At 42.9% G+C, this 16,715-nt stretch overlaps 1 protein-coding gene across 1 annotated transcript in view; it reads right to left on the reverse strand.

The window, feature by feature from the left end:
• Positions 1-16,715, reverse strand: part of flt1 (fms related receptor tyrosine kinase 1) — a 65,816-nt gene that overhangs the window by 35,964 nt on the left and 13,137 nt on the right. The window contains exons 5-10 of the mRNA XM_080417300.1: positions 13,198-13,363; positions 12,541-12,677; positions 11,364-11,538; positions 10,849-10,966; positions 9,397-9,566; positions 8,744-8,891 (exon numbers count right to left, since the gene is read on the reverse strand). Of these exons, the coding sequence (XP_080273426.1) occupies positions 8,744-8,891; positions 9,397-9,566; positions 10,849-10,966; positions 11,364-11,538; positions 12,541-12,677; positions 13,198-13,363 (914 nt within the window). The remainder of the gene's footprint in view (positions 1-8,743; positions 8,892-9,396; positions 9,567-10,848; positions 10,967-11,363; positions 11,539-12,540; positions 12,678-13,197; positions 13,364-16,715) is intronic.

The raw sequence follows: 16,715 nt of genomic DNA on the forward strand, positions 1-16,715 counted from the left end.
CTCCTTTACAAATGAGATGTAAATCTATATGTGATTTAACTGGTTACAGTAAATAAAGCAAACCCCCTCTGATTATAAATTTGTATGTGGACAGTTCTATCCATATTAAAGAGGAATGATGACACACGCTGACAAAATGCTGACATGCATGGTATATATATATATATTTCTTTTTATTTTAAAGTGATCGATATATAATATATTTAGAGGAGATCTTCAATATATGTCTACTATTACTAGGCAGATGGCCGAATGATTCCCCTTTGGTTATGCAATACCCATTGTACCTGTTGTCAGAGTACCCATTGTACCTGTCTGTGTGTCTGTATCCCTTTTATGCCCATATGGAGATCTCTATATCTGTCTCTGTGTCCCTTTTATGCTCATACTGTATATGGAGTTCCTGTCAGCCATGGCCAAATATCCTCCAGGCCAGTCTATGACATCAGTATTATGATGTCATATTGATGACATCAGGGCACTGGCGCCTACAATGGAGCCAGGGGCAGCACGGGCTCCCCCACCCCCATATATCCCGCTCAATGGTTTGATCCATTTGAACTGGGGGCGGGCCACCCCAGGGCCCGCATTGACTGTGTGAGTCTCACACACACACTGGAGACTGAGAGGAGACTTGTAATGGAGGAGAGACTGATGCATTGTAAAAGTATTAAGTAAGAGACGTTTAAAAACGTAACCTGTCTTTACCACCTCACGTGAATTAACTTATCCCCTGACTGATTCATATTTAGATCTTAGTTGGAAAACAACTGCCATAATAATGGCATATCAACTTGTTGGCAGTGCTGTTAACTGCATCAGGGATATAAACACACACACAGTTACAACACGGAAACACAAAAAACATATTGAATTGGGAAAATCGAAACGGACTGGGAGGTGGAGGTGGTCAACATGGCCAACGTGAAATTGCACAAAGACACCGACTCAATATTTTTAGGGCAAAAATAAAAGGGTACTCCATTATATGATGATTTGCAGATTTATCAATCTTTTTTTGACAACAGCCAATCCGACTGACTTCCCACTGGGCATATCACTCTCTCGGGTCCTCGTCGATATTCACGCAGAATTAGAATTCGATCAGTCGGACGGTTCTCAAGGGGGGGGGGGGGGGGGCACATGCACACAGAGATTTCGCGCATTTAGATGTGCATATTATTACTGAAAAAGTTTGTTTAGCCTGTCTACAGATATTCCCTCAGACAGCTGTATGGTATCTTTTTTCCATCAATGTGATATTTAGTAGCCGCTAGCCCTCATTTATTACTGCAACTGGTTTTCTTGAAAAAGTCTCTTTTTCATGTGGATTGCACTGAGGGCAGTTATCAAATTCATGATACATGCGTTTTTGAGGCATCTGTGGTACACCAAAATTGCATGGGAGTAATCAGCCCGAAATATGACTTTCAGACCAGATGTTGCTGCAACTCCCAGCAATAGAGGAATGAAACTCCCAAATTCAATAACAATGACTTGCAGCCATGGAGAACTTTGGTGGAATCTTGGGTTGTATTCACCTGGGCGTGATTTAAGTCCAAATGTCATAAACGTGGGATTTTGAGACCCGTTTCCTCATCATAGTGAATGGAATGACTACATGCGGTTCCTCACGCACAGTGCACAGATAAAGCAATAGATACAGACAATATGAGGAAGATAAACAACCCAATGTTCGACCAAAGATCAACATCACTTTAATAAATCACAACCATCAGTAGGGCCTATACAATCATTTCATCTCTCTACGTTGATGTCAAGTCCATTTAGAAATGTGTTAGTATTTCTCTCCCTGTGTGCTCCTTCTCTGCCTGCCTGCAGGCGTTTCTTTACCTGTCACCCCGTCTGTCTCTCTGCCCATCGCCCTCCCCTGCCTGTCTGTGTTTCTGTCTGTCCTCAGACTGTGATGTACCCCTCCCTGGCGTGGACACCTCCCCCTCCCATCCTCCTTTGCCCTGTCCCTCTGATTGCTCTTCCTCTTGGCAGAGATTAGCGTGTGCCTGTGTCCTGTAGGAGCGGCGCACCCTGTGCATGACACCAAGGGCCCTGGCACTCAAACAGGCACGTACAGCAGCCTACATACAGCAGAACATGCTCTCATGCATGCACACACTGGCACACACACGCACACCCTGACCAGTTGATGCTCCCACGCTTCCCAGGAAAAGCTCTTTCTCAAACACGCACGCACTTACACTACACACACATACACACTGAAAGACACGTTAAATTTTGTATAACGAAGTATAACGGTATAGGAAGCGTACCGGTGTTGCGTGCTGACAATAGCAGATCCACAAGCTCACAACGTGTCACGGTGCGACGCATTGCGAGCTTGTAGATCAGCTATTTTCAGCACAATACTGGTGCACAACTTAATAAATCAGGCTAGAGAGAGAGAGAGAGAGACAGACAGACATATGGATAGTCATTATGGTTAGTATAGCATGTGGACATGAACAGTTAGAAAGCAGAGCAGAACACGTAACGTCCTCACAGTCATACTGGGCTCACATTCACACGTTCAGTCATACAGTGTGTGACTGGTGAGAGGGTGAGCGGCCGCCTGTTCGATGTGATGCGGAGTAACCGTGAATGATTGAGCCGTCCTGACTTCTGTCTTCCTGTCCTGCCCCGTCGCCTAAAATACACCTAACTTAAGTACTGTCCCTGTCGGTTCCCGTCCCAAACCCCAAAAATAAACATACACACGCCAACGCACACCAACGTAAGACAAATTTAATGTACAAACACCCACAAATGGTATAACACATACATAACAAAATACATCTTCATTTTCATACACGTCAATTATTGTCATTTATCATATGTAAGTTAGTTGTATAAAATTATTAAATATTAGATTCATATATTACTCATAGATCATCTGTATACATGGATTGAATCACATTGGGAAAGACCCGTAGAATGGGACACTTGTGTGGAGTTCATAGACACGTATGCGCGCGCATGCACACGTGCGAGCGAGCGCGCACGCACACACACACACACACACACACACACACACACACACACACACACACACACACACACACACACACACACACACACACACACACACACACACACACACACACACACACACACACACACACACACACACACACTTCTTATGCATGCACACTCATGCTCACATAATATACTCACTTGTATACTCAATGTACACATGCTCAAATTGACTAATTACACACATGGCACTAAGATGGCTTTCTGTATCACATATGCACAGAGTTGATCTGAGGGAACTTTCATTATGACGGTGACAAAAAATCTTCTGACACACAGACAGATATGACTAAGTGACACTGAATGACATTGAAGAACATACGATGATGCAGGGTAGTCAGTAGTCTCTGGTAAGGGGACAACTCCTACATGGTAGGTGTTTGTCCACCGTCGAAGTCTTTTTTTAGTAGAGAACTCTAGGTATCCCATAGTGAACAAAACACAAATTGTCCTTTCTCCTGTCTGCCTGTCCAAAGTGTGCATGTCAGAACTACAACTCGTGGCTAAGATTGAGAACGGAACTCACAGCTTTTGTGGATGTCGTAATTAGCTCAGGGTGGCAGGGCTTTTTGGACAGGAACGGTTCATGCACCCATTATAGTACCACTCTAGGACACAAATAAAGCAGCTCCAGAAATGTGGCTGGTGTGACGGATGGAATTGCACTTTTTTTCTGGCTCAAAACGTCGGAGAAAAGTTAGCGTAGAAGCTATAAAAAAAAAAAGACAAGCCGTGTGGGCAGGGAGCTTATAACAAAGTTTGGATAAAGTGGGAAATAAATAAATAACATAAGCAGACATCCTTTATATCCTCAGTGCTGTGGTATTTGCTTTCACTCCTGTTCCTCGTTTTCTTGTATTTCCATGCGATTCCTGATCATCACCGCTCAGCAGTGGTCCGAGTCAATTTCCCACCCCAATGGGTGCCCAACACCAGTTTGGGGTCACAGGGTTGTCACATGGGGCTATAGTGGTGTCACTGAGAGTTCTGGCTTCCATGGAAACAGCATTGATGGGTTTTGTGGAGGGGGTGGGTGGCTGGATGGATGGAGGGGTGGTGGTGGTGGTAGGAGATGCATGGGGGGGGGGTCTACTGATGAGGGGAGGTAGAGTGGGGTGGGTTGCGGGTGGAGGGCAGGGCTGGCGAGGGACGGGGCTGAAAAGGTATGCACGGGGGGCAGCAGTGTGTGGAGGCAGGGTGGGGGTTGGTGAGGCGTGGGGGAGGGGGGTTGAGGGGGTCTCAAGAATAGATCAAGCTCTTGAGGAAGCGGACTGTGCCACGTTTGAAGACGAAGGGACAATCACGCTGCTGGGAAGCGTCTCGCGTCGGGGAGGAAGCCAAACAACGAGAGGAAAAGCGCTCTGATTTTCGCACAGGAAGCCCAGTGCGCCTCCTGCCCCGGGCCAGATAAGAGCGCTGCGGTTCCCAGGGCCAGACCCAGGGGTGGACCCAGGACTTGGGACCTAGGCCCCCTCAGCTTGGCCCAGCCTGGCCCGCCGTTCCTGGGCCTCCTCCGGCACGCTGTCAGGCTCGCGGTGCAGCCGAGCTGCAAAGAACAAGGGCCTGGTGAGGATCCAGCTAGTCACTCTCAATTACCAAAGTCTAATGTGACTACATTTAATACACTCATTGAACCAGAACCAGAACAGAGCTTTCCGGAGGACCCACCATGAAAGAGGCTCAATGTAATCTGTAGGGGCTTCATTATTGATCATAATCTTAATCATACATACAGTACTGTCCCTTGGGACAGAAAAACAGAGCCATAAACTGGCAACTACACCCCTTGACTTTCCTAATTACACAATGAATAACAGAGTTAAACTGTTTGTGTGGCAGTAAAGACATGTGGTGTAAATGAACACAAGCATTTCTACAAAGTTCTTGTTGTGGCGATTATAATAATGAGATTTTCTTTCTGTCTCAACACAGCAAATTTCAATTGAACAATTACTATTACAAGCTCACAGGGATGTATTTACTTCATTGCCTTGTAGAGACAAAATGCATTATGTAGATTGTGGAGAATGTGTTTATGGATACACAGTAGAGCCCGACCGATATACAGTATTGGTTTGGCTGATATATCAGCCATTATTTGACTTTTTTGATGACATCGGTATCGACAATTATGGACCAGATGTATCGTGATTTGTAACCACTTTCGCCATGGCATCCCTATTTTGGGCACGTCATTATAGGCAAATATTTTCATACGTAATTTTTTTTTCTTCTAAATAGCTGATCTACAATCTCACAACTTTTATTTAACTTTAAAAAATAAAGTTCAGTTCATGTGTGTATTCTATATTTACTTGATTGCTTGTTCATTGTATAATTGAGGTCCATATATTGAAGATGACTATATACTTAATAAAAACTTTGTACTATTATTTATAATTATTATTTATGTTCTTATAAGTGAAATGTTTTCAAATATAAACTTTAATCAAATCCAATGTTTCCAAGACTTTTCTTTTTCCAAAATATCGGTCAAAACATCGGTAATCAGTGGTCTAGGACTCTCCAAAACCGGGTTCGGCATCAGACAAAAAAATCTGGCAATCGGTCAGGTTCTAATACACAGGGGTAACGATGTCGGAAGTGTCTAGGTGGGGCGCCATGTGAGAGCTCTGGGGGTTAAGGGTCAAGTACACTGATGATGTCACCGCGTGTCTCAGAAGGGGAATAGAACATGGGCGGCTCGTGTGATGCTCTCAGGTAATACTTAACCTCTCTGACTCTCTGTCATAACCAACACAATAAGTGTCTGACCTCCCAGAACGACTCAATCACGTATGTTCCAAGCGCTTGCTTGTGTGTGTGCATGTATTGTAAGTTATTGAATGTGTGTGTGTGTGTGTGTGTGTGTGTGTGTGTGTGTGTGTGTGTGTGTGTGTGTGTGTGTGTGTGTGTGTGTGTGTGTGTGTGTGTGTGTGTGTGTGTGTGTGTGTGTGTGTGTGTGTGAGTATGTGCGCGTGTGCGTGTGCGTGTGCGTGTGCGTGTGTGTGTGTGTGTGTGTGTGTGTGTGTGTGTGTGTGTGTTTGGCTAAATGACTATGCCGGAGCATCAATGGGGCTGGCCAATTTCTCATGAGAAATTTATATATAGTGCGTGTGTCAGATATATGAAAAAAGCATCACAGGATGCCGTGTGCAATCACAATAATAAACACTGGCCTCTCACCCTGCGTCTTCCACAGGAAATTCATTAAATCATAGCGTTTGATTTGGAAACTAACAAATGGTGTCTTGAGAGCACGGAACTGGCATCGATTGAAGTGTGTTTTTTCTCTGCCCTTTCAAGTCTGAGATGTCAGTGGATGCACACGCACGCACGCACGCACGCACGCGCGCACACGCACACGCACACACACACACACACACACACACACACACACACACACACACACACACACACATACACACACACATATATACTTGACAAACATATAGGAAATGGCACATGGAGAGTACGGGAACAAACATATGGGGAAAGAGTCACATAAAAGCATCTGCATGGACACAAACATGATGAAATGCACACACATGTAGACCCATTTACACATGCACACTCCCACACATGAAAGGCCCCCAAAGGCATCTGTTCTGGTTACAGAGGAAACCCTGTCTGGACACACGCTGAAATAGACAAAACATGTCTCCATTTTCAAGCACACGCGCGTTAGTGCACACACATACACACACACACACACACACACGCACGCAAATAAGAAAATACATCATTGTTTTGTCGTGCATATCAGCCTGCTGAAACCCAGCATGTAATAACCCTGTTGTTTGACTTAAATGAGTGACAATATTATTCATAGCCCTTGATTGCCACAGTATATAATCTATAAAAGGAAAAAAAGAAAAAGAAAAAAAAAACATTACAGTATGTATGTGCAGTATATATATATATATATATATACTGCACATACATATATATATATAAATTAGGGCCGGGACTTTATCGCGTTAATTTCGATCAATTAATTACAGAAAAAATATCGCGTTAAAAAAATTTACGCATTTTAATCGCACCCGTTTTTGCACTGCGGAACGTTTCTCACTGGACGAGTTTCAGACGGACCGATCATACCAGCGCACCAACCGACGTTCTCACTTCTCAGACAACAACAAAGTAAACTCTATGCACAGTGCATGAAAACATGAATGAAGATGCGCCCGCATAACCTGCTTGATAATGTTGGCTGGGCAAATCAGAATCTGTAATGGATGCCCCCCCTACGCGCGCGCTTGTCCCGTTTAGGGGTGGCGGTGCGGTGGGGGGGGTGCACGATGCGGTGCGGGTCACATGCGCGCGATTTTATTAATAATTCATTAAACTACTATAAAACAACAGTAACAACACACCAGCCTCCAGTAGTGGAAAAGATCTACAAGCTCACAATGCGTTGCGCTTGTAGATCTGCTATTTTCAAATGGCCAATATAGGGCTTAAAGGGCAAGACCACTTTGGTAGAGGTTTGGGTTGTGTAGTTACCTTGCCATGATGTAACTCCAAAGGTGGGCAAGAAAAAAATAATTGCTCCATTGATTAGAAATTGATAATTCAAAATATGCTCCTCATTGACTTACATTGTACGGTAAAACAGATGCTCTGTATTGCCTGAATCAGCTATGTTTGGGTTCATTTGTGTGCTAAAAGAGTGACTTTGAGAGCTGTTTTACCGTACAATGTAAGTCAATGAGGAGCATATTTTGAATTATCCATTTCTAATCAATGGAGCAATTATTTTTGATTTCTTGCCCACCTTTGGAGTTACATCATGGCAAGGTAACTACACAACCCAAACCTCTACCAAAGTGGTCTTACCCTTTAAATGGTTACTGTATTGTTTTGTAATAATAATCGAAATCTACAAAGTAACTAGTAAATAAAGTTTTCAAATAATTGTAGTGGAGTAAAAGTACAATATTTGCCTCTGAGATATAATGGAGTAAAAGTATTAGAAATTGGAAATACTCGAGTCAAGTGCAAATACCTCAAAATTGTACTTAAGTACAGTTCTTGAGTACATGTACTTAAAGATGTATGCCAAAATCCATTTGAAAAAATTGCTTTTCACTGTTCTCAGGTCAAATATTGATATGCGATTAAAATGTGATTAATTGCGATTAATTAATTACAAAGCCTCTAATTAATTAGATAAATGTTTTTAATCGAGTCCCAGCCCTAATATAAATGCGTGTGTGTGTGTGTGTGTGTGTGTGTGTGTGTGTGTGTGTGTGTGTGTGTGTGTGTGTGTGTGTGTGTGTGTGTGTGTGTAAAGTTCCCCTTTACATTTGGCATTGACATACAGTACATCCTGGGTTCTCGAAGTTTAATCAATGTACCTAAGACTACGAGAATGGAATTAAAACATTTCCTTACAGATTAGGAAGTGCCAATTTAAACTAGCAATGAATGTTTAAAATGGATAATTTATCGAACATTAGTCAGTTGACAGAAGGTACAGTATGGAACACAATGGACTAAGCACTTGACTAACAAGGAAGTGATGAGTACAGTATTGTGAATTCTGAGTGGGATCTGCTTTAATGTATATAATTTTAATGGCAAGTTTTAACAAAATGTTATAATATTATTTAGACACAATTTGGATATGAGATGCATGTGATGCCAGGTGAAAAAGGGAGCCTAATAAATGTCTGTTAGGGCTACGTACAGGCCTTTGGATGGACAGGGATGCCAGCGCCACTCGATCTTTGGATGGGGCACTCCACTAGATGTGCAGTGTAGCGCGTGCCTGCTCCCCCTTGGCACAGTGCCTGGGTCCTGTACCGACACTGCCTTCTCCCCTATTTGTGGACTAACTGTAAGGCAACATGCACACACACACACACACACACACACACACACACACACACACACACACACACACACACACACACACACACAACCACTTAAGCCCTTTATACTTTGCCATACAATGAATAGCTAAAATTGATCCCGATCTACAAGCTCAAAATGTAATGCTCATACTATTGATGTGCTATTTTAGCTATTTAGAAAAAATCTGGAAATTTTTTATTTTTTTGAACATCTTTGAAAATTTGTCCCAAAATATGAATGCCAGGTTGAAAGTTTAAAAAAACATTCATTGTGTACTGTATCAAAGAATTGCTCAATAAAGAAAAACTATTCTTCAGGCATAGTGACCGACACATACAGTGCATATACTCCACCAACGCATCGGTCACAAAGATTTTATTCAGTTGTGCAAAATACTTTTATTCCATTACTGTAGGCCTATAACTTGCCAAGTTAAACATGCACAGCGATAGAGGCCATAAAAGTAGTTCAACCCCATATTCTTACCGTTGACCACAAGTGTAAGTGTGAGATTCTGGTAGAGCTCATATTTTTGGATTCGGACCAGGACAGTGTACTTCCCCGCATCCTCCTCTGCCACGTCCCGGATCACCAGGGAGCTGCCGTCCACGCGGTACCGGGAACACTGCTCTGCTGCCACCGTACCGTCCTTCAGCCTGGCAGGAGAAAACACACACAGAGAATCTTTCAGCACAGCCACGAGTCTCAGAGGAGAGTGAGATGTCGATGCTGATAGATAGTACTGTGGTTTAACATCGGTTGCATTCGGAAATACGCTCTGAGAATCTACTCCTATTTCAGAGCGCGCTGGTTCTGACATCACAGAGTGCTCTGATATCAGTTAATGTATGAACAGTCCACTGGAGATACTCATGACCAACGTTGCCCTTTTCAGCTTATGAATGAATAAACATGATTATTACCCGTTTTGCTACATTCAGATGTGTGTTGAATACTGTCTGCAACCAATGCATTTTGCAATGACTTTCTCCTCCCTTTTCAGACCAAAGAGTTATAATATATCTAGAGAACGGACGGTCACGCCCCCACCTATTCATTTCAATGAAAGTTGCTCACAAGCGCATGAAGCAACCGAAGTACCTCTTCTTCCGGGATTGGCTCCAACGTTGCAACCAATAGAGCAGGCGCACTAGCGTTTCAGACGATCGAAGTAGCGTCCTAAATGCGATGGTCTTGCAATCTTCGGTGGCTTCAATAATCCTCCGCGGTTCTGGGGGCTTGGTTCAGACGCTCGGGACAACCCAGCTTTTCAGTCAGACTGGTACAGTGGTCACCTGTTGACCTTTGCGCCTCAGTCTCTGAAAGGTACCTACCATTACCCACCTTATCCTTAGGTTGTGAAAGGTTGGGGGTGTGGCTATGCCTTGGGGGTGTGTTTTAAGTTTTTCATTTTTGTACTGTGTGCTCCCAGAACAATGTTCGAATGGCAACACACTGCTGAATTTCTGAACGACCAGAGAGCACTTCAGCGCTCTCAGAGCGTATTTTACGAAATGCACGTATTGATAGTGCAGTATATCATACAACTAACCATAATACACACAAAGGCCATTTCAGTCATTCTCTGGAGGGTATGATAAAAGTCCAAAATTGCCACCATGTGAATAGTCAATTGCCACTCTTGAGAGGAGTGTCTCTTGAATATTATTCGTATAGTGAGAAAAGTTAATAGCTCACAGCATAAAGCCACTGTTCATACTTATCTGTCAACCTTTTGTCAGTTATCACACTTGTTCTATATTCTCAATATTGTAAAACCTGCTGTGCTACATGTATGAAAGGTGCTATAACTATAATTAGTTGATTTTATCAACTTATATAGATATAAAAAAATATTGCATATTAATTTAGCACTTCCAATGAGCTAGATCACAAAGTGGTTCAATTCAAATATCATTGGATGACAGGAGCTCTTACCAGATTACTTCTGGAGCAGGAAAGGCTCTGAGTTTGGGAGAGAGACGGTAGGACTTCTGTCCTGCATGTACCTCCAATAAAGATCCATTTCTGGCCTTTAGTCGAATAAATGGTCGATCTAGAAGGGAGGGCATACAGACACACGCACGCACACACACACACACACACACACACACACACACACACACACACACACACACACACACACACACACACACACACACACACACACACACACACACACACACACACACACACACACACATCCACACATCCATATATGTGCTTATATTAGTGAAATGAGAACTGCAACACAAGCTCAAGGTCGTACGGGAATGTGATACTGTACATCTTGGGTTACAGGTGCAGCAGTTATTGTCTACCACACAGACAGTGATTCAGAATGTGTGGGTGGAATGTACAACAGCTGTAATGACCATCCTCAGGGTGTGATTAATTATGTATTTGGAAGCCACGAGTGCATTTAAGGGTGTGTCACCAAGGAGGATGCTCACCATAGACCACAACGTCGACACTGCTGTCTCGCCGGATCTTCTCGCCACTGCTGACTCGACAAGTGTAGCGGCCTTTGTTAGACCGCTGTAGCTTGGGGACAGTGAGGATACTGTAGAACAGCATGTGGGTTCGAAGGTCAAGGATACGCTTGCTAAATGAGCCAGTGCCATTTTCCTGAGGGTGGAAAGAGACGCAGACAGATAAATAGATCAAGTCTCACATCAAAAGACAATTTGTCATATGGCATTTCCCACTAACTTCTCGTGTGGTATCACAGTCATTGTGTAGCTTTCAATAACCATATTGGAGCAAATATACGTATTAGTTGTAGGAGATGTTTGTCAGCAGGATACCCTTCATCAATGTTCAAAGTTAACAATGGCAAATGATTTATTCTTTGTTCTAGAGGTCTTCACTGGTCTACCTGAACCGAAAATACCCGACAATGAGCGAAACCTGTGTGGGTCCGGGTCCGTCTTTTATTACGGTCAGTCAGGTCTGTCTGGGAGGGTTGAGATTCTATTAATTCAGTGCCCATGTCTGTTTATTATTATTATGTGTAATACCCGTTTGGATCCGAGGAGACCCGTGCCATGAAGTGCTGCATGATGATTAGATCAAAGGTGCACACCTTGTGCGCGATCATGGATTCCTTCTTCATCAAGGTGAGAACATGCAATTTAATTGTCTCTTATTGCTGGCCACTACGTACTGTAGCTGCCAATTTCCATTATGGAGTAGCCTATAACTGCAGAATCTACTTGTAGAATGGCATTTTTAATAGCAAGTGTAATTATTAGGCTTGTCAGGTCCCACCCAACAGTCGGGGGTGGTTCTTTAATATCTTGGAACAAATCGGATCTTGGAACAAATTTCACGGGTTCAATTATGGTTCTGGTCGAAAACATGTCAGAACCAATCGGATCTCGGAACTAATTTAATAGGTCCATTAGGGTTCGGGTCCGAAACCAATCAGATCTCGGAACAAATTTCGTGGGTCATTTTGGACCTGTGAAGACCCGCTCTACTTTGTTCTACTGCAGTCTCTCAAAAAGCAGAATTCCCATAAGACTGCACTATACCAGGCAAACAAAACAAAACAGATTTTCAAATACATGAAAACCAACCAGTAAAGCTTTAGTGGACCAGCTCCACAGATATGAGTGTGGTTCTGACCTTTCCAGGGTAGTCCCAGCTGATGTTGACTCTGGTGTTCAGCTCCCCTGTAGCGGTGCAGTTCAGGGTCAGTCTCTCTCCCTTCAACGCCTGCACTGGTTCACTGGTGTTCAGATACACATCCATGATTTTACTCACTGGGACAGGAGGGACAGACATGGAGATACATGTGAGTCAAAAATTAAAATATATAAATAAATAAATATTGAAATGTATAATTCTGACTATTAATATTAATACAAAGAAAATTGCAGTATAAACATTAATTAATTTAAAATATATGTTTAAAATAGTATTTAAAATATAAATATATACAGTCAATGAAGGAACGTAACGACTTAAAATGTGTATCTTTACAGGAGGGACAGACATACATGTGAGTCAAAAATAAAAATATAAAAATAAATAAATATTGAAATGTATAATTCTGACAGTAAGAATACCTCCATATATTATTATTGTATGTCATAATTGTATTGTTGAGTAAATTATTAATATTAATACAAAGAAAATTGCAGCATAAACATTAATTAATTTAAAATATATATTTAAAATAGTATTTAAAATATAAATATATACAGTCAAGGAAGGAACGTAGTGACTTAAAATGTGTATCTTTGGGAGTCGATCATGTATGGCTGCAGACAGCACACTGACCTGGTCTGTGGATGAAGTAGATGTGTGAGGAGTGTGTGACATCATCAACAGTGGTCACGCAGAAGAAGAGGCCAATATAAAAGTATGTAGGACTGCGGATGGTGAAGCCCTGCTTGCTCTTCCAGATAATGTTCCGCTGGTCTGGGATCAGTTTGTGGTCAGGGTACTGTGGGGAACAAGGCAACAGTCAACAGCCATTCCTTCATAACCACCATAGACATTCACACAACAGCGAGATTGTCCTAAAATCACAATCTACTGTAAAAAAGCATTATGAACTCAGAATAACCTTGCTGCTATTAGATAATCAAAAACAACTAAGAGAGATCCACTGTCAAACAAAACCACCCACCACAAATCACAATGTTCTGAAACGAAAAATAAATAAGGACCGTGGTCGGGAAACATGGCAACATGAGCAATACCAACAAATAACTTGTAACTTGTGGTCACATTCGTGGATGACACAGCGGGGATAGGCCTGATCACAGACGACTGTATGAGACAGCCTACAGGAGAGAGGTTGTCCGACCACAAACCACAACGTTGTGAAACGAAAAATACATAAGGACCATGATCGGGAAACATGGCAACCTGAGCAATACCAACAAATAACTCGCAACTTGTGGTCACGGTTGTGGATGACTTGGCGGGGATAGGCCTGATCACAGACGACGATGAGACAGCCTACAGGAGAGAGGTGGAGAACCTGACACAATGGTGCCAGGAGGAGAACAACCTGGCTCTCAACTTCGACAAGACCAAAGAGCTGATTGTGGACTACAGGAAGACAGGCAGAGAGCACAGCACACCCCCATCCACATAAAAGGCGCTGCAGTGAGTGAGAGAGGGTCAGCGAGTACAAATTCTTGGGAGTGCACATCACTGAGAAACTCATCTGGGACATGCACACTGAACTGGTGGGGACATACAGTAGGCACAACAACGCCTCTAAAGCCTTGTAAAGAGGCACCATTGAGACTGGCTGCATCACTGCTTGGTGATCTTCCCTCCATCCAAGATGAACGCTGTGTCAGCAAAGCTCACAGAATCATCACATAGTCCCCCCCAACTACAGACTGTTTCAGATGATGTCACATGGAAAGTGGCTCCGTAGCCACAAGGCCACTGGCAGTAGTCTGCTAAAGAGCTGGGACGCATGAAAGCGCTAGCCAAAGTAAAGCTTAGGAAACGTTAATACCCCCCCCCCCCCCCCCCCCACATCCCCAGCCAAGCCTGTGTGATGATGAAAAAAGCCAAGGACACTGGCACCGGGGTGACTTTACAGTATCTATGTTTACATTAGCTGTTGATAACCTGTTGATAACAAAACATTCAAGCACCTTATTGAGTTTTTTGTACTTTATCAATAGGAGATAGAAAATGTGTAGAACGTGTCTTCTCTCAGTGAGATATAACAGTTTATGTGTCAAGTCACATTGCCCTCTACTGGCAACGTTTGCTGTATATAGCTGATATTGCTGTATATGATTTTTTTCCTATTGTTATTATTGATCGTATTTTATTACTAATTCTGCTACAATGTCCGAGAAGCTGAAATTTGTTTTATTTTATCTGTACACAAGACATAAAAGTTCACCTTGAATGTTGAACCTTAACTCTGCTAAATCCCTAAAGCAAGGTGACCAAAAGTAGAGTACCGATACCTGATTCCGATACCCACAACTTGCATATCGGTTGATACCGATACCATTACTACACTCTCGGAGTTATGGGGGTCCTTGAAATAAAAAAGTTTGAGAACCATTCATTATTGTTAAAGTGCATCTACAAGTTAGTCAAATAATAATGTAAATAGTACAGTAAGAGTATAAAACAGTAGTGCAACATCAATTGAAGCATTCAAAATATTACTGTAAATGAAATATCACCAAGTGATAAATCATGGATAAATCATGGATTTATCACTGGATTTGGTATGGACTGGCATACTCGCCGATACCAGCAATTTAGGCAGCATCGCCAGCTTTTCCGATACTGATATCGGTATCGGAACAACTCTAACAAAAAGCCAGCCACTGGAGGAGACAGTGACATACGATGCCCTGGCTGTGACCAGAGGCATTCCCACGAGCTGCTTATAAAGGTAGGGTTCCGCTGGGCTCCCTCAACATGGATGCTTGTGTAACCCTGTTGTTTTTTTGGCGACGGAGTCGAGGAAATGTTTACTAGAGTTTCTATGACACAGTGGAAGACTCCCACCCACTCTCGAGGGAACAGGTAGACCCCCAAATACACACACACATAAACCACACACACGCACGCGCACGCACGCACGCACGCACGCACGCACGCACGCACGCACGCACGCACGCACGCACGCACGCACGCACGCACGCACGCACGCACGCACGCACACACACACACACACACACACACACACACACACACACACACACACACACACACACACACACACACACACACACACACACACACACACACACACACACACACACACACACACACACACACACACACTTCTGGCGGCAGTAGGGGTGCAGATCTCATTACAAGTTAGCAGGGGACCACAAACAAACAAGGAATTTTCTCAAGAGTGGGCATTAATAATATCACCAATGTAGAGGTCTGCTGGCAAGAGTGCCCCAACTGCCCAATTACAATTTGTTGGACATTTGGTATAAGAAATGGCCATATCTATTTTCGATGCATGCCATGAAGGATACTATAGTGTTGCATTATGGGGATAAATAACTCATTAGAACTTAACAACAAACACATTAACATGCCCACATGCTTAACTGCGGGTCTTACAAGCATTGACATTCACATGAATTCAAATAATTTGAGAAATAAAATGGCAAAACATGCAATGACCACTGCACAGCAGGGGGCTTGCAGGACACGTTCGCGTAGATCTACGCGAACCGCCGATTCCCATTGAAAGTGCCCCAGGTGCACTTTCCGAATTTTTTTGATCCATTTCCGTTTCCGGTTTCCGGTCGGAAACAGAATTATTCGGGTTCCGTTTTTTTCGATCGTATCCGCTTCCTGTCTGGGATCCTGTTTAAAACTCGATTTTCTCGGTTGTTGTTTTTCTCCTCGCTGATCACTGTTTATCGTTGATCGGCTGTATCTTCAAGATGGCGGCTCGCATTTGGAAACTGTTTTCGCTGGCCGTTTCTCACGGATCCGCTGTGTGTTTAGAACCAAATGAACGCGCACTTTTAACTTATTTAGCGAGGTCTGTGGCGACATGAAAAAAACAAAAAAACAACAATAAAACGCTGGCACTGGTGAGTACATTATGAGATTAAACTCTGGCATGGAATGTGTTAATGATTGATTCGTTAAAATAGACATGCTGTATTGCAGATTTAATTTGAAGAATGATCGCTCAGAGTTATGAAGCTTATGGCAACAGTCAGAAATAACAGAGAGGCCTTTGCCGTTAACTACAGTAAAGACAAAATATGTGTCTAATTTGGGTAGTTTAGATAGTCCTTGTTCTCCATGTTTTTGTCTTTCTGTTTTTC

Source organism: Gymnoscopelus braueri, assembly GCF_963280865.1.
Source record: "Gymnoscopelus braueri genome assembly, chromosome: 21".
Lineage (NCBI taxonomy): Eukaryota > Metazoa > Chordata > Actinopteri > Myctophiformes > Myctophidae > Gymnoscopelus > Gymnoscopelus braueri.